General features: G+C 42.0%; 1 protein-coding gene across 3 annotated transcripts in view; it reads right to left on the reverse strand.

Annotated features, from left to right (window-relative positions):
- The window catches only part of LOC145335993 (mucosa-associated lymphoid tissue lymphoma translocation protein 1-like), a 128,644-nt gene that overhangs the window by 4,917 nt on the left and 99,476 nt on the right, over positions 1 to 24,251 (reverse strand). For all 3 annotated transcript variants that reach the window (XM_080181717.1, XM_080181727.1, XM_080181736.1), the window contains exons 11-16: positions 22,414 to 22,591; positions 21,054 to 21,128; positions 17,626 to 17,753; positions 14,454 to 14,603; positions 11,562 to 11,719; positions 6,796 to 6,921 (exon numbers count right to left, since the gene is read on the reverse strand). In XM_080181717.1, coding sequence (XP_080037843.1) covers positions 6,796 to 6,921; positions 11,562 to 11,719; positions 14,454 to 14,603; positions 17,626 to 17,753; positions 21,054 to 21,128; positions 22,414 to 22,591 — 815 coding nt within the window. The remainder of the gene's footprint in view (positions 1 to 6,795; positions 6,922 to 11,561; positions 11,720 to 14,453; positions 14,604 to 17,625; positions 17,754 to 21,053; positions 21,129 to 22,413; positions 22,592 to 24,251) is intronic.

The raw sequence follows: 24,251 nt of genomic DNA on the forward strand, positions 1-24,251 counted from the left end.
GGTGTAATGACAGCATGAGGAAAAACATTTTAATCCAGCGAGTGGTTAGGATCTGGTATGTATTGCTTGAGAAATTGGCTAAGGCAGGTTCAACCGAGTCTTTCAAAAGGAAATTGGATCATTCACTGGTGAGGAAAAATTTTCAGGGCTATGGTGAAAAGGCAGGAAAGCAGAACAAGGGAATTGTTCTTTTAGAGAGCCAATGCAGTCAATGGACCTCCTTCTGTACTGTAATGAATCCATGATTTCCATTGACTATAAAAAAAAGCACAGAAGATAAGAACAGTTGCACTCACTTTAAATAAACAAAATAAACAAAGAGTGCCTAACGTAAACATTGGTCTTTTAGAGGATGAGAAGGAGGGTGTAATAACTGGAAATGAGAAAATGACTGAGTCATTGAATGGGTATTTTGTGTTAGTCTTCACAGTGGAAGACACAAATAACATGCCAAAAATTGATGACAGGAAGGCTATGGCAGGTGATGACTTAGAAATTATCATTATCACTAAAGATAAGTTGGGCAAGTTAATGGGGCTAAAATAGATAAGTGTCCTAGCCCTGATGGAATGCATCCAAGGGTACTAAAAGAGATGGTGGGGGAAATAGCAAATGCACTAGTAGTAATTTACCAAAATTCGCTGCACTCTGGGGTAGTTCACGCAGATTGAAAAACAGCAAATGTGATGCCACTGTTTAAAAAAGGAGGTAGACAAAAGGCAGGTAATTATGGGCCGGTTAACTTAACTTCTGTAGTAGGGAAAATGCTTGAACCTATCACCAAGGAAGAAATGGCAAAACATCTGGATACAAGTTATCCCATTGGTAAGACGCAGCATGGGTTCATGAAGGGCAGGTCATGTTTGACTAATTTGGTAGAATATTTTGAGAACATTACATGTGCAATGGACAATGGGGAACCTGTGGATGTGGTGTATCTGGATTTCCAGAAGGCATCTGTCAAGGTGCCACACCCAAGACTACAACATAAGATAAAGGTGCACGGTGTTACGGGTAATGTATTAGCATGGATAGAGGATAGGTTAACTAACAGAAAGCAAAGAGTGGGGGTAAATGGGTGTTTTTCTGGTTGGCAATCAGTGACTAGTGGTATGCCTCAAGGGTCAGCATTGGGACCGCAATTGTTTACGATTTAAATAGATGATTTGGAGTTGGGGACCAAGTGTAGTGGGGCAAAATTCACAGATGACACGAAGATGAGTAGCAGAGCAAAGTGTGCAGAGGACACTGAAAGTCTGCAAAGGGATATAGATAGTCTAAGTGAGTGGGCAAGGGTCTGGCAGATAGAGTACAATGTTGGTAAATGTGAGGTCATCCATTTTGGTAGGAATAACAGCAAAATTGACTATTGTTTAAATGGTAAAAAACTGCAGCATGCAACTGTACAGAGGGACCTGGGTGTCCTTGTGCAAGGATCACAAGGTGTTGGTTTGCATGTGCAGCAGGCAATTAAGAAGGCAAATGGAATTTTGTCCTTCATTGCTAGAGGGATGGAGTTTAAAAACAGTAAGGTTATGTTGCAGCTGTATAAGGTGCTGGTGAAGCCACACCTGGAGTACTGTGTACAGTTTTGGTCTCCTTACTTGAGAAAGGATATACTGGCATTGGAGGGAGTGCAGAAGAGATTCACTAGGTTGAGTCCGGAGTTGAGAGAGTTGGCTTATGAGGATAGACTGAGTAGACTGGGGCTATGCTCATTGGAATTCAGAAGAATGAAGAGAGATCTTATGGAAACATATAAGATTATGAGGCAGAGATAAGATAGAAGCAAGGAAGTTGTTTCCACAGGAGGTCAAACTAGAACTAGGGAGCATGGCCTCAAAATAAGAGGGAGCAGATTTAGGTCTGAGTTGAGGAGGAACTTCTTTGCACAAAGCGTTGTGAATCTGTGGAATTCCCTGCCCAGTGAAGCAGTTGAGGGTACCTCATTGAATGTTTTTAAGGTAAGGATGGATACATTTTTGAATGGTAAAGGAATTAAGGGTTATGGTGAGTGGGCAGGTAAGTGGAGCTGAGTCCATGAAAAGATCAGCCACGATCTAATTGAATGACAGAGCAGGTTTGAGGACCAGATGGCCTACTCCTGCTCCTAGTTCATATGTTAATAGTACTGTATATTTTACGTCATCTCCAATGCACTTACTGTTATCCAGCAAATGTTGACATGCTCTTTTGACACTGGCATAATTATTGCCATTTCCCCCACTTGTCAGGATGGTGGGAAATAGGGCACAGTGGTTAGCATTGCTGCCTCACAATGCCAGGGAGCCAGGTTTGACTCCTGACTTGGGTCACTGTCTGTGTAGAGTCTGCATGTTCTCCCCATGTCTGCGTGTGTTTCCTCCGGGTGCTCTGGTTTCCCACCACAGTCCAAAAGACGTGCTGGTTAGGTGCATTGACCATGTTAAATTCTCTTTCGTGTATCCGAACAGGTGCCAGGGTGTGGCGACTAGGGGGTTTTCACAGTAACTGCATTGCAGTGTTAATGTAAGCCTACTTGCAACACTAATAAATAAAATTTAAATAGCATGCAAAACTAGCAGTCCCACAAACTATTATTTGAGTGAAGTGTCCACCTATTTGCAACAGGCATTTCCATCATTCAAGACTCAGGCCCATCACCCAAGACTGCATCACAATACAAACTGAATGAATGAATACAGGAACAAGAGTAGGACATTCAGCCCCCGGAGACTGTTTCACTCTCCAATTAGACTGCGGTTGATCGGTACCTCAATTTCATTTGCTCACTTTTGCTCGATATCTTTCATATCTAATCTGATGGATCACCTATCCCTGAATGCTAATTCCACTGGACTGAAGTTGATGACCATTTGGGGCTCTGGCTGCTTGACTGATGCTGCAATATTAAGCAGTGGAAATTCCTTTCCATATATCTCTTTCTACCTTAGAAGCCCCATGCCCAGGTTTATTTGGAACAAGTTGAAACAATCAATAGGCTGCAAGTTTCTATCTACCAACTCCTCGATCACACGTGAGTTCACTATCTTTTGAGATTGTAGCTTAAGTAACAATAGTCTACATAACTGCTTCCAGCTTTTAGTGATTAAGCTACACTGACTGGAAAAGCTAAGCTTCAATATTTCTCATACAAACGTTAGGACAATTATGTGGGCCCAAAATATGAGCGGCACAGTGGCACAGTGGTTAGTACTGTCAGGGACCTGGATTCAATTCTGTCTGTGTGGAATCTACATGTTCTCCCTGTATTTGTGTGGGTTTCCTCCAGGTGCTCAGGTTTCCTCCCACAGTCTGAAAGACATGTTGGCTAGGTGCATTGGCCATGCTAAATCCTCCCTCAGTGTCCCTGAACAGGCACCAGAGTGTGGCAACTAGGAGATTTGCACAGTAACTTAATTTCAGTGTTAGCGCAAGCCTACTTGTGATGCTAATAAATAAACTTAAAAAACTTTAAACCTCTCACCAGGACAGCAGAGATTGTACTCGGCACCTGATCTGAAGCCTCCAAATGCCTGAGATGCCCAGGCTATTCTAACATGGTAACAAGTGCAAGGGACTGGGAGCATTTATGCAAGCAAGTGTTAGGCTCTGTAACCTCTTGGGTTTTAGTGAACTTCAGTGGTTGCCCTGTGATTGCCTTCATGTAGTATTTGCAATTAATCCACTGCATTTATCAAAGCTGTCTGCTGCAGCTGGGATGAAGCCAATCAACTGTTACTTAGGAATGTATGACATAGGACTTAGGAGCTGAAGAACGCCATTTGGCCCTTTGAGCCTGCTATGCCTTTCAAAAAGATCATGGCTCATCTAATAGCCCTTTGTTTAAAAAAATATTGTTTTTTCATGGGCTGTGGGCATTATTGGCATGGTCAGCATTTATTTCCCATCCCCAATGGCCCTTGAGTGAACCACACTGCTGTGGGTGTAGACCAGGGAGGCAGATTTCCTCACTAAAGAGCATTAGTGAATCAGAAGGGTTTTTATCACCCATAACCCATGAATCCCTTGTTGAACAAAGATCTATTGAACTCAGCCTTGAGTAAACTCAATGACCCAGAGTCCATTGATTTTTGGGGATGAGAGTTTCACAGACTAACAACAATAGATAAAATATTCTCCTCATTTCCATCTTAAAACGGAGGCATCCTATTCTTAAACTGCATCCCCGAGCTCCCCCGCAATTCTCATTCTTGTTTTCAAATCTCCCCATGGCCTTGCTCCTTCCCTGTGTCTTTAATCTGCTGCAGCCCACAACCCTCTGAGATATATGTGTTCCTCCCATTCTGGCCTCTTGAGAGTGCCCAATTTTAATTGTCCCCTTGCTGGTGGCTATATCTTCAGCTGCTTGAGCTCTGAGATCTGTAATTCCTTTCCAAAGGCTCTTTATCTCTCTTTCCTTCTTTAAGATGCTCCTTCAAACTAACCTCGACAAAGCTGTTGGCCATTTGCCCTCATTTGTGATAAGCGTCTCATTATGCTTCATAATGATCCAGTGAAACACTTTGAGACATTTTATTATGTTAAAGGTGCTATGTAGATACAAGTTGTTGTTGTTGTTCCAGATATGACTCAAGCCACACAGTCAAATACCAGCACGACTACCTCAACTGATTTCTACAACTGAAGCTGTATAATGGGGTGTGGACCAGAATGGCCCTGGTGAAATGCAAACTGAGCACTGGGTGAGCAAGCTATTGATGAATGCTGTTTGTTAGCATTTAGTTGATGACTGAGAGGCTGATAGATGTATAGTCTGAGCAGCAAGTATGAGGGATAAATGTAACCGCCTCGCCAGGCTAGAAAAGTTAATAGATTTTGAATGCAATAGCAACCAAAGAAAACATCAGGGGATAAAGCTTTGTGACATGCACAGCTATATGGTACAAGATCTCTGAATCTATAAAAGGAAAGGTTGGCTTTTATTTTTGTTTATGCCTGGTTAATAAGACATTTACAAATACTAAATAATGTTGTTGGAGAATGAACGGAACTTTGTTTTTGCAATATTGTAGTTTCATATGTCTCTTTGAGACCTAGTTCAAAGCACGTTTATACCGATGGAGCCAGGATCCATTCATCATGGTCAGTACACCAGTTACATGAATGAGAAATCCAAACTGGTGCACAGTAAGCATGTCTCTGTTTCTTACCTTGGCTAGTCTGAATCTAAACTAAGAGATAATGCTCTGTTTTGTTTGAAGTACAAACTGATTAGATAGTCCACTCACAGAAGCTGTCATTAGGAGTAGAAATCTAAAAGTCCCTCATTCCCTCACCCCTTCCCTCTCCCTCTGGATGTTGGGTCAATTGAAATTTTCAAGACAAACAGTTTGTTAGGTCAGTTATTGAGAGTTATGGAGCAAAGATGGATAAGTGGTTTTGAGATACAGATCATTGTTGGCCTGATTGAATGGTGGAACAGCCTTGGTTCATTGGGAGGCACAGAACCTGACTTGCTCTGAGATCCCTGTGCTTGCACACCTATATTTGTTCCTGGTCTGGCAATGTCTGAAATTTAAATTCTGCGTGAGGTCTCCCTATCTCAGTAGGCTCCTGCAGCCCTACAAACCTTTGAATTCTTTGTGTTCCTCCATTCTGGCCTCCTGTGCATTTGCACTATTGCCATTCAGGCTTTCAACAGCCTAAGGTGCAAGCTCTGGAGTTCCATCGTTAAATCTCATCACTTCTCTAACCTTCCCCCCTCATTTAAGTTGCTCTTTACAAATTACCTCACCTGATTGAATGTCTTTTTGCATGGCTTAGTGTCAAATTGTGTCTGATTCAACGCTATGAAGCACCTTAGGATGCCTTATTAAGTCAGAGGTGCTATATAAATGCAGATTATTGTTCACAGAATCCTGACAATGCAGAAGGGTGCGTTCGGCCCATCGAGTCTGCACCGACTCTGACAGAGTATCTTATTCAGGCCTCTCCCCCACCCTAACCCTATAACTCCACAAATCTACCACGGCTAATCCATCTAAACTACAAACCATGGGGCATGAAGGGGCAACTTAACATGGCCAATCCACCTAACCTGCACATCTTTGGACTATGGGAGGAAACTGGAGCACCCAGAGGAAACCCACGCAGACACGGGGAGAACATGCAAACTCCACACAGACAGTCACCCAAGGCCAAAATCAAACCTTGGTCCCTGGCGCTGTGAGGGGTCAGTGCTAACTCCTGCGCCACCTTGTCACCCCAGTGTTTCTTGATTTGATTCTTTTTCACATTTCATATGGGGAATTCCACTAAGAAGCTTATTTGTGAAAAAAGTGCTGGTGGAAAAATTACAACAGTCGTTACAAAGGCCCACAAGATGGCAACATGGTTAGCACTGCTGCCTCACAGCTCCAGGGACCTGGGTTCAATTCCCAGCTTAGGCCACTGTCTGTGTGGAGTTTGCATGTTCTCCCTGTGTCTGCATGGGTTTCCTCCGTGTGCTCCGGTTTCCTCCCAGTCTGAAAGATGTGCGGGTTAGGCGTATTGGCTGTGTAAAATGCACCCTCAGTGTACCCAAACAGGCGCCAGAGTGTAGCCACTAGGAGATTTTCACAGTAACTTCATTGTAGTGTTAATGTAAGCCTGCTTGTGACACTAATAAATAAACAAACAAACAATGAACAAACAAGAACCTAAATATCAATTAATACCATTGCACTATAAAGTGGACTAACAAACTAACTTTAAATAAGAGCAGCACGTTGTGCCAATTGGATCTAAATAGCACGGAATAAGGATTGGCTATCATCAGTTGCAATAGTTTAATTTGGAATATGAACATTTTACCTTCAGTTTCTGTAATGCGCTTAGTCTAGTGTATAGACACTGCTCTGGTAAATCCTTAGAGAGTAGGTAGCTGCCCGTTTCTTCTGGTGTTCCTTTATTTGTCTTCTTAGGATCTATGTCCAGGTCCTGTTCTCATTGTGAGATAAAATCATAAATAGAAAAAGTTTGTGGTTTCACATGTTCAAAATAAATGATTTATTCTGTTCAGTATGCGCATTTATAAAGAATGTATTTACATGTGAACATACTAGAATATGAATTCGGAGCAGGGTAGGCATTTGATCCACCATTTAATAAGATTATGGCTGATCAGACTGCAGCCTCAACTCCACATTCTGTGTATCCCCATAAGCTTTGACTCCCTTTTTAGTCAAGAATCTACCTACCCCAGCTTAAACATATTCAATGACCCTGACTGCGCTGCTCTCCAGGAAGAAGGTGCCAACTTCACAACTCTCAGAGAAAATATTTCTCTTCATCTCAGTCTGAAATGGGACACAGTTTTTTTTAAATTATGTCCCTGAGTTCTAACCTCCCCCACAAGATGAAACATCCTTTCAGCATCTACTCTGTCATGTCCCCTCAAAATTTGATATGTTTGAATAAGATCTCCTCTTATTCTTTTAAACTCCAATAGATACAGGCCCAGCCTATTCAATCTTTCCCCATAAGATAACTCTCTGGTTCCCAGGTATCAGTCGAGCAAACCTTCTCTGAACTGCTTCTAAAGCATTTATATCTCTTTTTAAATGAGGAGACTGAAATTGTGCATTGTCCTCTAGATGAGTCTTAACAAGATTCTGCAATTGAGATTTTGTCATATACAACACAAAATAAATCTTCTTCCAACATTCTGACAGTAATCTCATAAATAATCTATAAGCTAGAATAGCTTGTTCTGACCTATATGGATTAATTCAGTGACCTAGCTCTCCCAGCAGGATGTCCCACTCAAGGGACTGCATGTCAGATAATCAGTTCTATAATATTATAACCCCATTAAGCAAGTATTTCTGCTGAGCGTGCAGTACTGCTGAATTTGCCCTCCAGTGAGATGTCCTAGAGATGCTTTAATTACATGATTAACCTTATTCATATCCAGACTGAATGTGCACTGATAATGTTCTGCCAACTGAAATTAAAGCATAGATGATCATGCAGAGGGCACTGACTTCTGCTCATAACTACAAAGACATGAGGAAGGAGCTGGCCAGAGTTGATCGGAAAGGGAGCTTAGCAGGGAAGACAATGGAACGGCAATGGCAGGAATTTTTGGGGGTTATTCGGGAGGCACAACATTCATTCATCCCAAAAAGAAAGAAACGTGCTAAGGGGAGGATGAGGCATCCATGGCTGATGAGGGAAGTCAAGCACAGCATAAAAGCAAAACAAAAGCATGGAAAGTGGTGAGAATTAGTGGGAAGCCAGGGGATTGGGAAACTTTTAAAAGCGTGCAGAGGACAACTAAAAAAAGCAATAATGGGGAAGAAGATGGGATATGAGTTTAAGCTAGCTAGTAATATTAAAGAAAATAGGAAGAGTTTTTTTCAATATGTAAAAGTTAATAGAGAGACAAAAATAGACATTGGACAGCTGAAAAATGAGGCTGGAGAAGTAATAATAGGAAACAAAGAAATGACAGAGGAACTGGATAGTTACTTTGCATCAGTCTTCACAGTGGAAGACACCGGTGGGATGCCAGAGCTTCAGGAGAATCAGGGGGCACAGTAGTGGCCATCACTAAAGAGAAGGTTCTGGGGAAACTGGGAGGTCTGAAGGTGGATAAATCACCTGGATTGGATGGACTACAGCCCAGGATTCTAAAAGAGATATTCAATAAGACCATGGTGAAAAGATCAGCCATAATCTTACTGAATGGCGGAGCAGGCTCGAGGGGCCAGGTGGCCTACTCCTGCTCCTAGTCTTATGTACTTTTGAATCAAAGCCAGTTGCCTGGCACTGTGAGGCAGCAGTGCTAACACTGTGCCAGTATGTGCTCTCCATCCTGAGGCAGAGCTCCTCAGTATTTAATCACTGCCTCCACAATCTCTTCAGTCAATCTCCTCACTAAACTTTCTTCCAGGTAGGTCGGTTTTCATGCTCTGCTACAAATACTTAGCCTATATTCAAATAGATGAGCCACCGACTTTTTATTTATTTTACCTTATTTTCTCCATCTTCCCCACTCTGACTTCAGCTGAAGAGGTCCAGGGGGGTGGGGGGGGGGGTGCGGGGGAGAGAGAGAGAGAGAGAGAGATGGACAGACAGATGGTTTTATATTACGGCCAATGTCTGTGTCACCCTATGACCAGCTGGTGTTGAAATTTTGAACAGAGTTGGGCTCATTGCCAAACCCTGCTAGCTTGGCACGCCAACTCTGCTCTGCACATAGCCTGAGGATCAATTTGAAATTGACAGCACATCATCTGAGTGTAAGAGAGCAAGATTTCTCTTCTTTACAGATCTAAATACCATCCATGCTATTTTAAGCTACTGAAGATGCAAAAGCAAGTGCATGTGATCATGTTTACAAAATATATTCAGCTGGCCACATATTGAAAGATTTTACTGTCACACTGTGATGTTAGTGCTGTAATTTTGAAAGATCATTTAGCCCAAGGCAGATTAACAAGGACACTGAATGTCCCCATCCAATTATACCTGCTTTACCCCCAACCCACAAAATTAGCCAATCTCTAGTAAAAAGCAACTCTGAAGTACATGCAACAGCGGTGTGGGGTAATGTTTTGCATCCAGGCTATCAGCAAGGGAGCCTGACCCACCTATCACTGCACGATAGGAAATCACAGGCACACAGATCACAACTTTCACTGAAATATCTTAAGTTGTGTGTTATACACTGAAGTGGGAAAATTAAGAATCCAACAATTGGGTTGTGGAAAAATAAACTAGTTTTAAAATGGAAATTGAAAGAAAGACAAATGGGCTGGGTTAATAAACTAAGCCTGATAAGCAACACTGGGGACAAATGTTTACCAAAGGCAAGTTAATGACAATAAAGATGGGGGTAAGCTTCACGTTTATATTTTAAAAGGTGAGTTCATGTACTAAAGATGATAAAGAGTAACTTCTGAGTTCAGATAAGGGAAGCTGAAAAGAAAAAAAACATCAGAAGTAAATTCACCCAATGCAAGAGATGTTTGAGATTGCAGCCCATACAGCAGGAAGCTGGGTCCATTCCCAACAAGCTGTGTTTGGAGAAAGCCTGTTTTGAGAAGCCAATTGTCTCAATTCTAATTCGGAAGTAACTCCAATTGATATAAGGACCTGGTGTGGCAACTATTTCTGAATTTTGCTTATTATTTTGCAACCTATGGGACGTTGCTTGGGGAAGTTTCGCTCTGAGGTTAGGAAAAGAAGAAGGCTTTGGAACTGGGTAAATTTACATATATCATGGATATGGCCCTTAATGCAGTTAAGTTACTTTTGGTTGACTTTCTTGTGTGTTTTACCTTTGAATAAATATTTATTTTGTTTAAGTCATCACAAAAGTGTCTGGGTAGTTCTTCATTGGTCTTTATATCTTTCTTCACATTATACCAATTTGTAAGATAGAGTCAGGAGCGAGCATTCCAAAGTTCCCTCCTGGGTTTTGGAATACACTAGCATCTAACCTCAGCTGTGCTCTCAACATGTGTACTCATGATTCCCTGGCGGGGGCAACAGAAAACTCAGTACAACTGAAGCATCACTTCTACACTTCAAAATTTAATCCTCTTGAGCTAAGGGATGACATTCCATTAGCCTTTTTGATCATGTTTTCTACTTGTCCACTAGCTTTTCGTGGTATGTGCAGATGGCCACTTAAATCTGTTTGCTCCTTCACAGCTCCTACTCCCTAACCACTAAGAATATAGTTGGTTTAATTTCTCATTTCAGATGTTGATAACTACACACATCCCCAGATTGAAATCCATCTCCTAGTTTTGCCCAAACACCTGATCTGCGAATGTCGCTTTGTAACTTCTTGTTTCCATCTACACAACTTTCTTTGCTCTCAGTTACATTTTGACTATGGCCTTTTGCCAATATGTTCCTCTTCTATATTATCACCTAACCTATGCTTTCCCATTTTCCCAACAATTTCATCTTAAACCCCTAGACGGGGGGTGGGGGGCAAATTGGAAACTCAACCAACATCTTGTACTTACGTAGCTCCTCTAATGTAATAAGCATCTCAAAGTGCTTCACAAGAGCATTAGCAATAACAATTTAATACTTAGCCACATAAGCAGATATTAGATGACCAAAAGCTTGGTCAAAGAGATATGCTTAAGAGGAAAAAAGAGAAGTGGAGAGGGGCAGGATGGGAATTCCGGAGTTTGTGACCTCAGCTGTTGAAGGCAGCTTTATCAATGGCATGGTGATTAAAATCGGGGTTGTGCAAGAGGCCAGAAATGGAGGAGTGCAGAGAACTTGGTGGGTTGGTGAAGGTAACCAAAATAGTGAGTGACAAAGCCATGCAAGGATTTGAAAATTGAGACCCTGCTTAATTGAAAGCCAAAACAAGTCGACGAGCACAGGGCCTACGGGTGGAAAGGCTCTGATGTGAGTCTAAGATGTATAGAAAATAGGCTGAGACTATTTTAACACTTGGGCTACATTAATGGGTTACTGTCCCACTTCATTTCAGTTATATCCACGTGAATTTGTCTTAAGTACCCGTCTGACACAAAACTGTAAACTTAAACTACATCAGTATATCCAATTATCAATTCCGTTAGGCAAAAGAAAACAAATTTTACCGGTGGAAAATCAGTGACATATGCCTCGCACATTATAATTCCTTCTGGTTTCTTCACAATGCGGGTGTAAATTATCATGACATTCGAGAACTCAGCAGCAAAACCAAGTTGAATTTGGACACCACATTCGAACTTGAGCCACATACTTTCAGGTAGCTCTGAAAACACAAATATCAGATGGCAGTTAACGGCTCATAGACGCGCGTTTGCTTTTCAATTTAGTAATACAAAAATGACAAGTGATTATAGGCATGCGAAGACATGAAAAACAAAATCAGCTCATGAAGCCTGCCCTATCTAAACAGAAGTGCTACCTCAGATGTTATTTGTTGACTCCTTGGTTATCTTGTGGGACAGACAAAAAAAAGAGAAAACAAAACAAAGTTAATTCAGGAAATATTCCTCTCCATCATGTACGCAATCAAATTTTATTCCTTCTCAGGTTTCCCTTTTAAAGAGTTCTAATAATTCCATACCCATTACAGTTTTCAACAGTTTACTCCAAGGGCTATGACAGTTTGTAAAACAGAAGTACTTCCTGATACTTTATCTATCACCCAATGGATTTTATACGTCAAACCTCCCATCCTACAGCTACAGCTACTTGCATTCATATCATAGCTTTAATGATAAACTACATAACAAAGTACTACTTCGGAGATAATAAGGAGATATTATGATAGGTATGCAGTGATTGGTCAAAGTAGTAGGTTTGAGGGAGCATTTTAAAGAAAGAGTGAGCAGCACTGAGGTGTAGAGGCAAAATTTTAGGTTGAAGGACCTAGGTAGCTGAAGGAACAGCCACCAATGGTGAAACAATTGAGTTAAGAAATCTCACAACACCAGGTTAAAATCCAACAGGTTTATTTGGCACTAACTTTCAGAGTCTCAGACTCCAAATCTCAGGCTGAGACTCCGAAAGCTAGCGCCAAATAAACCTGTCCAACTTTAACCTGGTGTTGTGAGATTTTTTACTGTGCTTATCCCAGTCCAATGCCGACATCTCCACATCATGGAAACAAAAGAAGTCAGGGATTGCAGAATAGGTCAGAATCAAAGAAGTGAAGAGATTTGGAAAATTGTAGGGCTGGAGGGGGTGACACTATGGGAGCTTTAAAAACAAAGACGAGAAATTTAAAATCGAGGCATTGTTGGAACGAGTCAATTTGGAACAGGAAGCACAGTGTTAATAGGTTTGAGTTAGTGAAACAGCAGAGTTCCACCCCAGTCCTCTCTCATGATCTACTTAATCAACCAAAGTGCAGCCGCAATTTTAAAACTCCATTCTCTCCCAGCCTATATTTTTCCAGGTTCAAGATTCTTCTTTCCCCCACCCATAAGCTTTAAGGTAGAAAATGCAGCGGGTAGCCAGTCCACCACCCACTCAACCCACCCTTATTCCACTGCACTTTTAGCAGCATTCTCCACACAACCATCACAAGTAACGCCCTTTCAACAAACAACTAATCATTACCCTCCAATCTCTGTTTTTCCTTTAACTTAACAGATATACTTGTATGAAAAACAATCCTTGGAGTTTGTTAATCTGAAGTGTATAACATTCATGTGTCCACTTTTAATGTCATTGATTACATATAGGGCTACGGGGTGAGGAAGCTTGCCATTGGTCAGCAGCAGGGTCTTCTGGTCCCACCATTGTCAATGGGGTTTCCTGTTGAACACACCTCTTACTGGGAAACCATAGCAGGGGGTGCGTCATCAGTGGGACCGGAAGATCCTACTGGTGTGAATGGCAGGAAATTTCCGGCCAATCAGCCTGCAAGATAAAGTTTACAACAGCAGGAGAATTATTTTCTTTTATCATTCTTCAATTAGATTTGTGAGACAGATGCAAAGTTAACAAGCATCATATTGGCAATCCTTACTAACAGCGAACTTATCCAAGTGATTCAAATCATAACCTTTCCAGATGCTTTTTTCTAAACAACATTAAGCTCACATAATTAGAAGGATCTGATTTCTGACTCATCTTGAATAAGGCAACATAAGCTGTATTGTAGCTTGCCCTGTATGAATCAATCCAGAACTTCATTAGCTATTAAATATATAAGCCAGAAAGTCTCGTACATCTCCCCTGACACCTGGACCCTGAAGTTTTATCATCTTTTAGTTCATTAATGTTATCTAAAGTTTCTGAAGTTACTTCTTTTATAGCGTTTTGCGCAATATATTGTTCAGACACTTGGGGCAGGATTCTCCAATCTCCTTCGTTCTAGCCCCAATGCCAGTGAGAATGGAGAATTTAGTGTTCAACTGTGACTATGGAACATGGAAGCTCCTGGATGCCAGCGTGAGCCAGAGCACCTACATCTGGAGTAGGTGTCTGCAACTTGAGGAGTTTCAGCTCAGAGTTGCAGTCACTGTGATACATCTAGGAGGGAAAAGCTCAATTCTATCCCAGCCAGTTTTACTGAATGAGAGGAAAACATCAAAGAAACTAATTTATAAAATGAATAAAAAACCTTTTGCTGAGCTCTTCCTATATACCCCTTCAGTTGGGCTCTAGGGTTCATGATATCTGCTGCTTGCTTTACACCTATATTCCTATTCCCAGTACAACCTTCATGCAGCAGGATGGTACATTTTGCAAAGTTCAGTGACCCTCAGATGATTCTTCATCCACAAAAGGAAGATTGTGCGAGGCACTTTGTGCATCCAAATCCTTGATACTGTGCTGGGAGAGCTGACTTGTCAAAACACCCACAACCTGCCTGTGCAGCAATGTAGATTATCAGCATTGCTCCATTGGCTCAGGTTTCATGTTTATTGCATACTTGAAATGACTGGGCAATAACTAGAGCTGTCACAAACCAGGCCTCAGTCCAATCCCACCCTCCACCACAGCCTTTGTCACAGATAGCAGTATTTTACCGTGAGCCTTTGCCCATTGCAGGTTACGTGCCAGCGATTCGGTGGAACAGCCAGACGAATGGATCGGGTCAGTCAGTGCTCTCTTCTCACACAGGCTGCTACGAATTTCCAGAGCTTGCTTCCCCTTAGTCAGATCACATTTTCCCATATCTGCAGTTTAAACATCAGCACTCCATGAAATCGAGAAAACAAACTGCCACATTCCCAATAAAATCATTCATTCCTGGAAAGCAGCAGCATGACGGTCGCGCTTGAAAAGATATGTTAGGACTTTGAGCAGAAACCTTACATCTGAACTAGAAAGAGCGGGAAGGTGAGCTCAATAATTTAAAATAATATTGACAATCTTCAATAAATCTAAAACCTCCCTATCACAGATTTAAACCTACTATTTTCAAGAGGTTCTGTTTGCATCATCACTTTTCAAAGAAACCAGTGTTATTAGCACTTTGATAAAAGAACAAAGAAAAGTACTGTACAGGAACAGGCCCTTCAGCCCTTCAAACCTGTGCTGATCATGATGCCCAAACTAAAAAAAATCTTCTGCCCTTAATTGATCCATATCCCTCTATTTCCTCCCTATTCATGTACCCATCCAGATGCTTCTTAAATGTTGCTAACGTGTCTATTCTACCACATCCTCTGGCAGCACATTTCAGATGCATTCCACCATTCTGTGTGATAAATTTAACCACATATCTCCCTTAAACTTTCCCCCTCTCATCTTGAACCTGTACCTTGTAATCGACAGTTCCACCCTGGGAAGAAAACGTCTGACTATCCACCCTGTCCAGGCCTCTCAATTTTGTAGACCTCTATTGAGTCTCCCCGCAGTCTCCATCCTCCTAGAGAAAACAATCCAAGTTTATTCAACCTGTCCTTTTAGCCAACATTCTTGAGACAGGCAACATCCTGGTGAACCTTCTTTGCACTCTCTCCAAAGTTTCCACATCCTTCTGGTGACCAGTACTGCGTGCAATAATCCAAATGTGGCCGAACCAAAGTTTTATATAGCTGCAACATGATTTCCCAACTCTTGTACTCAGTGCTTCAGCTGATGAAGCCAAGCATGCCATATGCCTACTTAATCATGTGGCTACTTGTTTTGTCACTTTTAGGGAACTGTGGACCTGCACGCCCAGATCCTTCTGTATGTTAATGTTCCTAAGGGTTCTGCCATTTACAGTATAATTCAAACTTAAATTTGATCCTCCAAAACACATCACCTTGCATTTGTCTGGATTAAAAACCATCTGCCATTTTTGTGCCCAAGTCTCCAATCTATCTATATGCTGTTGTATCCTCTGACAATCCTTGGCACTATCAGCAACTCCACCAATCTTCGTGTCATCTGCAAATTTACTAATCAGGCCACTCACATTTTCCTCCAGATCATTTATATACACTACAAACAACAGAGGTCCCAGCACTGATGCCTGCGGAACACCAACATGGCTGGCATTTTAAACTCTACATATAATGCTTCACTTCCAGTAGCCTCTTTCTATTTATTGCCAACTTTTTAATCTGTTGAAATGAAGACTTGTTAGACCATCAGGACCTCACAAATGTGAAACGTATTATCCCTTGCGATCATCCCTTCCTTTTGCAATCTAAAACTTGGTGCATTCGAATCACAATGTCCTCATCCATTTTCTGTAATCATCAGAACCGAGATTGGAAGAGGAGATAAGGAAATCGACTCTTTAAGGCAGAACGGCCACCCACTCCTTCAGACCCATTCCATTTTCCATCCAAGCTCCTTGGTTAAGGCAGTGCTCAGTAAGTACGCTCCTGCCCACGCTAAGGCACAGATAAACCTGCCTTCGAAGCACTTGAAGAGACAGCGGTAGATTTTAAAAAGTGTGGTAACACCCAAAAAACTAAAGAAAACGTTTAAGTGTTTGGGTGAAACCAAGATCTCTGGAGGCAGCTACAAGGAGAGAAGACGCCAGTGGGCGTCATCACCTGAACTTTCCCACATTTCCCACTGTGACACTGTTGACTTCAGGCAGGAACACAAAAGGAGAGTATTTTACCTTCAACATAAAATACAACAGGGCTCGTTAACTCAGCTGACTAGTGTGTGGTTAGAATGATGCTAACACTTCAGTGGTGAACCACAGAATCCTCACAGTGCAGGAGGCATTGCTGCACCAGCTCTCTGAAAGAGCATCTTCTCCCTCCCTTCCTGCCTGTGTTCAGCTACAGCTAAAGGCACCCCTGTGGATAGGGGGTAAGCCAGCTGTTAAGGCCATTTCTATTTGGTATAACAATGTTGAAGTCTTCCTTCCGTTCTCAGTTAACTCAAGGGATTCCTGCTGCTATCAGCACCCCCCACCACCCCATACCCCCAGTGGCCTTTTGAGCCTGAAGGCAGGGTTCTGAAGCCCACAAGGCAAGTGCTGGACAATTTGTCACAAAATTGAGAATGTTACTGAGAAAACCATGAGGTTTGCTTATGTTAGCCATTGGAAATACTTCCACTGATGTAGCTAAGAAAGTACTATGTTTTCCCAGCAAGATCCCATAATCAACAAGTTAACGGATGATTAAACAACCTATTTTTGGTGTTGGTTGAAGAAGGAACATTGGACAAGACTGGCCTTAGAATCATAGACTCATACAGTGTAGAAGGAGGCCGTTCAGCCCATTGTGTCTGCACTGCTCACAATCCCACCCAAGTGCTATCCCCATAACCCCATGCATTTACCCTAGCTAGTCCCCCCTGACATTAAGGGCAGTTCAGCATGGCCAATCTACCTAACATCTTTGGATTGTGAGAGGAAACTGGAGCACCCGAGAAAAACCCATGCTGACATGGGGAGAACACGCAGATTTCACACAGAGAGCGGTCCAAGCCAGGATTCGAACCCAGGTTCCTAGCGCTATGAGGCAGCAGTACTAACCACTGTGCCATGGTGCTGCCTACTCAATGACCTTCTTTTAGTACTCCCCTGCCTCCACCTGAGAAGTCATCCTTGTTTATGTGCTCAAGTCTGTACTGAATCTTGAAGGCAAGAGTGGTGTTGACTGTATGGATTGTTTACGAGCTTGGTTTGTAGACACAATCATGGCAATTAATTTCCATTCATATCAAATCAAGTGTATCAAATATACAGTTGACAAGAAAGAAGCGCCTCTCATTTAGTTATCAAAGGAAAGGAATTACCTTCAGCAACCCTGTCAAGTAACACTGTGATTTTTTCATCTTCTAACAGGCGTCCCTTCAAAAATTTCATGAATATGCCATTTGCTAATCCAAAATGTTGAATTTCAAAGGCTTCTGCTCCTTGACATCTTGAAATGTAGAAAGTAAACATTTTACATATATAATCTTTTAAGATGCTTTCATTCCCTTTCAACACTTACAGTTTACAACAGGAGTTATTCTGTTGTTTGTCGTTTCTCTTCCCAGACCTAGTGGTGCAGAAGGTAGATTGTTATCTATTTCCACCTCATGGATAGCCTTCCAGCCCCAACAATTGAGGGGCTTGAATAAGTAATTAATGCTCACCTAAGGACTTCATCCCATCGCTGGTATTCAATCAGCAGCCAGCAGGGGAGTTGTGACATGAGACTGGTAGATGCAGGGAGGTTTCCTTGTTCTCGGTGTCTGACTAAGGGGCCCAGCACATTGGGAGAGGTGGGCAGCAACAAAAGCCTTTCCCTTCTCATGCTGGCAACTCTCCTGCCATTTTCTCCCCCCATCCCCTTCCCCCTCACCACACCCCTGCTCCGGCCCTGCCATGAACGCCCAGCCATAACCCCCATTACACTCTCATTCACCTGTGGCTTTTATCCCTTGATAATCCTGGGCCTCTCCCAGGGTGCAATATTGGTAACTGCCCTTCCCGTGGCACTGCCTGCAATGTTTAGCCTCTGATTGGCCAGCAGCTTTCAGGGCACACATTTTATGCCCCCGGGTTCCTTACTCCGCAGGAAGGCCTGATGCTGGTCACTTAAATATCTGAGTGGCATTTAATTCCAGCAGGCTTTTCCCAAGACAGGTGACATAGGACTCCTTCCAATTCTCCCCTGCTTCATCAAATACTATCCACTCTGTGCAATTTAGTCTCTGCATTTAAGAAAATATATATTTGTCTTGGACATAGTAAAGCAAAGTAAAGTAAAGGTTTCTGTGATGGAGTGGAGCAAGGGTGGAGGTTGATGACTAGGTTGAGTAAACTAGGCCTATACTGTCTGGAGTTCAGAAGAATGAAAGGAGATCTCATTAAAACATAAAAGATTCTGAAGGGGTTTGATACAAAGAGTATGGGAGCTGGCTTTAAATTGAGTTGAAAGAAAACTCAGCCATGATTATATTCAATGGCAGAGCAGGTTCACTTTAAAGTTTATTTATTAGCATCAGACTTACATTAACACTGCAATGAGGTTCCTGTGAAAATCCCTAGATCTTAAGCACTGGAGTTACCCCCCCACAACTCGCCTCTTTGCCAATTCACCTTACTGTTCTCCTTTAAAACATTGCTTAAAAATGCCACACTCCCGCGCCAGTACAGTTACACTGAGGGGGAATTTAGCATGGCCAATGAACCTAACCTGCAGATCTTTTGGACTGTGGGAAGAAACCGGAGCACCCGGAGGAAATCCACGTAGACACAGGGAGGATGTGCAGCCTCTGCACAAACAGCGACCCAAGCTGAGAATTGAACCTTTGGTGCTGTGAGACTGCAGTGCTAACCACTGTGCCACCAAGCCATTTGCATGGCCATTTGGTCAACTCTTGCTCCTATTTCTTATATTCTTATGTTTACACATCAAGGCCAATCCATTCCAGCCGTACACATCGGGGGATCTTTCCATCCCAACAATGGCATATCCTGCAGTGGGTTTCCCAGCGGCAATGGGTGCAATCAACAGGAAACCCCGTTGACAATAGCGGGACCAGAAGATCCCACCACCGGCCAATGGCAGCTGCCTCCCACTATTGCGAAACACATGGCGGGTTTCGTGGTAAATCCAGCCCCATGTCTTTAGATTTTGCGAATATAGAATCGGAGAAAATTTATGGCACAGGTGGAGACCATTTGACCCATCATGTCTGTGCTAGCTGAAGAAGAGCTAAGGTGCACCTCTAGCTACTTATGAGTTGGAATTCCTCATTGTATTGGAAGCTTGTGGGATACTTATCACCAGAAACGTAAGCGTTGTACTGCATAATTTCTAGGCCCTTATGTATTCGACATCACAACACTCATAAATCTTAACAAAATACAACATTATATTAACTATTGCTTTTCTAGAAACAGAAAAAATTAAAACTGAATAATGCATCACTTTTTTCAGATTTGTTTTCTACCATCTTATAAGACCTCACATTTGTAGCATACAAATGTGAGGTCTTATAAGATGGTTATGTTTTGGGAATGTTTTCAATTTAGGGTCAAATAGGGATTGAAGGGGTTACGTGTCCTGATTTGAGTTCTATCTGACAACAAGCCTGTGGTATTGTTAAAGATTAAAGAGGAGCCCAGAGTGTATTCTGCAAAGAAGGTGCAAGCTGTTCACAGCTATAGACAATGCTAAAAGCATCTGATAGTAGATAGATTGTTAGTCCCCAAAGTCCCAGGGAGGTGTTCAGAATGTCAGATTTAGCAAACGGTTATACTTGAAATCTCCTAGTTAAATTCAAGATCGAATGGAATTATGAATCTAAAGGATAGCTAATCAGCACTTCTACCTGGATACACAGCCCTTGTGATCCATGTTGCCTTAGAGATGGGCTTTGAGAGGGGCAAAGTCCATAGGATGGCATTGTAGAATCAGTTTATACAGTGTTTTCTTAAAATACAATTGAACACAGGGATAGTGTCAGTCTGCAAGGATCTAAGGAAGAGAAAGAAAGAGAGAGAGCAGAGAGATAAACACAACAAGTCTCGATAGTTCACTCGGCAAGAACAGAGCTCACATCAGATTGAAGAAACTAACTCATGAGGATTTAAATAAATTTGGAGATTTGCTTTAATTTGGCTACAGGAAGAAACCTCCAAGTAATCTTTACCACAGAAGCCAGTTCATGGAATAGCAGCAATCTGGCTGGAAAAGGGAAAGAAGGAAGCAAGCCCTGGGAGCTCAGAATCACGTTGGACTGGTTCCAGGGGCATACAGTGTCTACTTAAGATGAAGTAAAGTATACCGCGGAGGGAGGTTTTCATTTGTTTTTAATGTTTAGTTGGGGATCTTTTTTGTAGTTTCTGAGTTGCCTAATGAAATGCCGTTTAGCAAATATTGTTTTTAGTTTGTTGATTATAGGAAAAGTATTTAAACTTGAATTCTCATTATGTGATTTTTTTCATGAGAATAAAATTGCTTTTTAAAGTTACTGGGGATTATTACATTTTAAATTCAATATCACAACATTTGCTAAGAATAAAGGGGACAGGAATTCCATTTCCAGATCAGGGCTGGTTCTAATTTGTCATTTTTAATAATTCAAAAAAAGAAACAGTTGAGACTTATCCAGAGCTGGGATATTTTGATTTGCCAAAATTTAGCAATTTTAAACACTGCGTTAGCATGACTTTATACAATTTATGGAATGGAATCCTTCATCATGATAGACAACAACATACTTACGTTGCGTATCCAAATACAATATTGGCTGTAACTCTTAATGCTTCCATATTTGGAATGGTGTCATCATGCATATTCCTGCAAAAACAGAAGCAGATAGTTCATAACTCACAGTGCATTATATCCAACTAACCCCTCACAGTACATTATATCCACGTTAGTGTCTCAGAGTGCATTATATCCACATTAGCCCCTTACAGTGCACTGTATCATGTTAGCCCCTCATAGTGTTTTATATCTACACTCGCCCCTCAGTACATTACATCCACATTAGCCCCTCACAGTGCATCATAGCCAGCTTCTCTTTCTGGTGCTGAGGCTAACTGTTGTATCTTATTGTAGGCCCAGCTGAGATAAGTTAATTCAGCACAGACCCAGAACTGAGAGACTTTCCTGATGGTCTTTATGATGCAAAACCAGACAGGAGCTGTATATTTAGATTCATCAAATGAAATATGGTGCACGTTTCTCAGGTCGTTAAGTGTACTTTTTCCTTCACATGTCCAGCAGAAAGACTCACTAAGTTCTTGGGCACTCTCCCCAATACCAGAGAGCATCCTCAGTTGAGCAGGAAGCTGGGTGATTGTCACTCAGCTGCTGTAACCTTTCTCTGACATTAGCACTTGTGACTTTTTTTTACTGTAGCCTCTGTTCAATACAGCATCTATCTCACTGTAGAAACAGAGCTGGGAATGAGGCCTCAGTGCATGGATTACTGTAAATACAAATCTAACACCTCATGCCCAGTGAGTTTGACTAGCAGAAATGTGAAATAAAATGATTGAAGATATTTGTAGAACAGAAAATAAAGATTGATCGTTAAAATTAAATGTTTCTTCTACTTCGTTGTGAATAGATTAACACTTTGATAAATGTGTGAAAGGTTGCAAACCATTAGAGTAGATCTGTCACACCCAATCTAACCCCAACTATATAAAGTTAAAGTTTATTTATTAGTCACAAGTAAGGCTTATATTAACACTGCAATGAAGTTACCTTAGTCGCCACACTTTGACACCTGGTTGGGTCAATGCACCTAACCAGCATGTCTTTCAGAATGTGGGAGGAAACCGGAGCACTGGGAGTAAATCCACACAGACACGAGGAGAGTGTGGAAACTCCACACAGTGAACCAAGCTGGGAATCGAACCCAGGTCCCTGGCGCTGTGGAGCGGCAGTGCTAACCACTGTGCCACCGTGCCACCCCCAACTCAGCATCACAGCTGTTTTGGCTGTCACAGTCTAACTGACTTTGGGATGACTCCGAAGATGGAGATCAACAGATGGAAGCTTACAATAAAATCAGTATATTTATATTCATTAAATGAAATATGGTGCAAGTTTCTCAGGTTGTTAAGTATACCTTTTCCTGCACATGTCCAGTAGAAAGACATTCAATCCAGTCTCCTTCTCTTGCATTAGCTTCAGGATGCTCTGCACACACAAGCAGTTTGCGGACCTATAGGGATTCGGAGCATTAATCGGCACCATAAAACTGTTCCCGTAGTTTTCGTATCCATGTCCAGCATAGTACAACAAACCTGCAATAATTAACCCAGGCATGCATTAAGTCAAACACAGCAATGACCTTGACCAGACACTTAATGGCCACCAAGGCAACAGAAAAGAAAACTTCATTTACATATTGAGGCCTACCTATCTCAGATCCTCTAGCCTGAGAAAGTGCCCGGCATAAGGAATACCAGCTACATCTAAATGCAATCCTGTAAAAGAGTTCCAGTGTTCCTCGAGGAGAATTAGATGTGATTCCTAAGTATCAAGGGTTATAGGGGGACAAGCAAGAAAGTGCGATAGGCCAATTAGAACTGCAGTGGTCGTATCTGGTGGTCAAGCAAAGTCAATGCTTTGAATGGCCTTTTTTTATATTTTAACCCCAATTCTGTCTCATTAACAAGGCTGACCAATACTCGAGTATGCACCTGTTCCAAAGAACTCTACCTTGTCTTGGAAAGGAAGGTCCAAAGTTTATCTCCTGAGCCACGCTAATCACAGGTAGACTGGTAGTTGAGGTGGAAAATTGGCTCACGGAGACCCAGGCTTCTGCGTCTGACAAATAACCTGTGAATCGTACTACAAAACCCAGCGAGATCTGAAACAGGCTTGTTTGGGTCACATTGAATTGTCTGGGAAGAATCCTCCCACTGATCATGTGGCAGCAAAAGTATTATTGTTATAATTAAATGACCGCTGCCTTTTCTTCTGGTACTAATTTCCTCCTCCATATCTCTTCTGAAGCAATATATTGATTATCAGCCTTGAACCACACTGAACGCTAGGATTGTGTGGGTTTCCTCCAGGTGCTCCGGTTTCCTACCACAGTTTGAAAGACGGGCCGGTTAGATGCATTGCTGGAGTGTGGCGACTAGGGGAATTTTGCAGTAACTTCATTGCAGTGTTAATGTAAGCCTTACTTGTGACTAATAAATAAACTTTAAAACACTTGTTGTCATGGAAGGAGTGTTCAATGTGATTCAAGGCTGATAATCAGTCTAAAAACCCTTCCACCAACTCCCCCAATCTTCCCCAAAGGATCAAAAATCAGATTGGGTGTGAGGATACACTAACAATAACAATGTGTGCCATTTGGTAAGAATGTCTAACACAGGAGTGACACAGAAAACAAGACATCACGAGAACAAGGGAAAATGATCCATAATTCCACAGAGTTTGCCTGTAAACCTTCTTCTATGAAATAAAACTCAAGAGTCTCTGTCCTAGAAATCCATTCAAAAAAGAGTTGTGGAGCACCATGGTGACACAGTCGTTAGCACTGCTGTCTCACAGCACCAGGGACTCAGATTCAAATCCGGCCTTGAGTAAGTGTCTGTGTGGAGTTTGCATGTTCTACCCATGGGTTTCCTCTAGGTACTCTGCTTTCCTCCCACAGTCCAAAGATGTGGGGGTTCGGTTGATTGGCCATGCTCAATTACCCCTTTCTGACAGGGAGATTAGCAGGGTAAATATGTGGGGTTATGGGGATAGGGAGTGGGTGGGATTATTGTCAGTGTAGGCTCGATGGGCCAAATGGTCACTGTCTGTACTGTAGGGATTCTATGAAACGGCCTATCCCATTCCCATATTCCTGCACTCATTTGTTAGTCTTCCCTTCATGTAATCACCTTGTCAGAGGAGAAACGGAATATTCCTGATGGCACCATTCCCCATGGTAGGCTCATGAAG

The sequence above is a fragment of the Carcharhinus amblyrhynchos genome, chromosome 1 (genome assembly GCF_965287045.1).
Source record: "Carcharhinus amblyrhynchos chromosome 1, sCarAmb.v2.hapA, whole genome shotgun sequence".
Classification (NCBI taxonomy): Eukaryota; Metazoa; Chordata; class Chondrichthyes; order Carcharhiniformes; family Carcharhinidae; genus Carcharhinus; species Carcharhinus amblyrhynchos.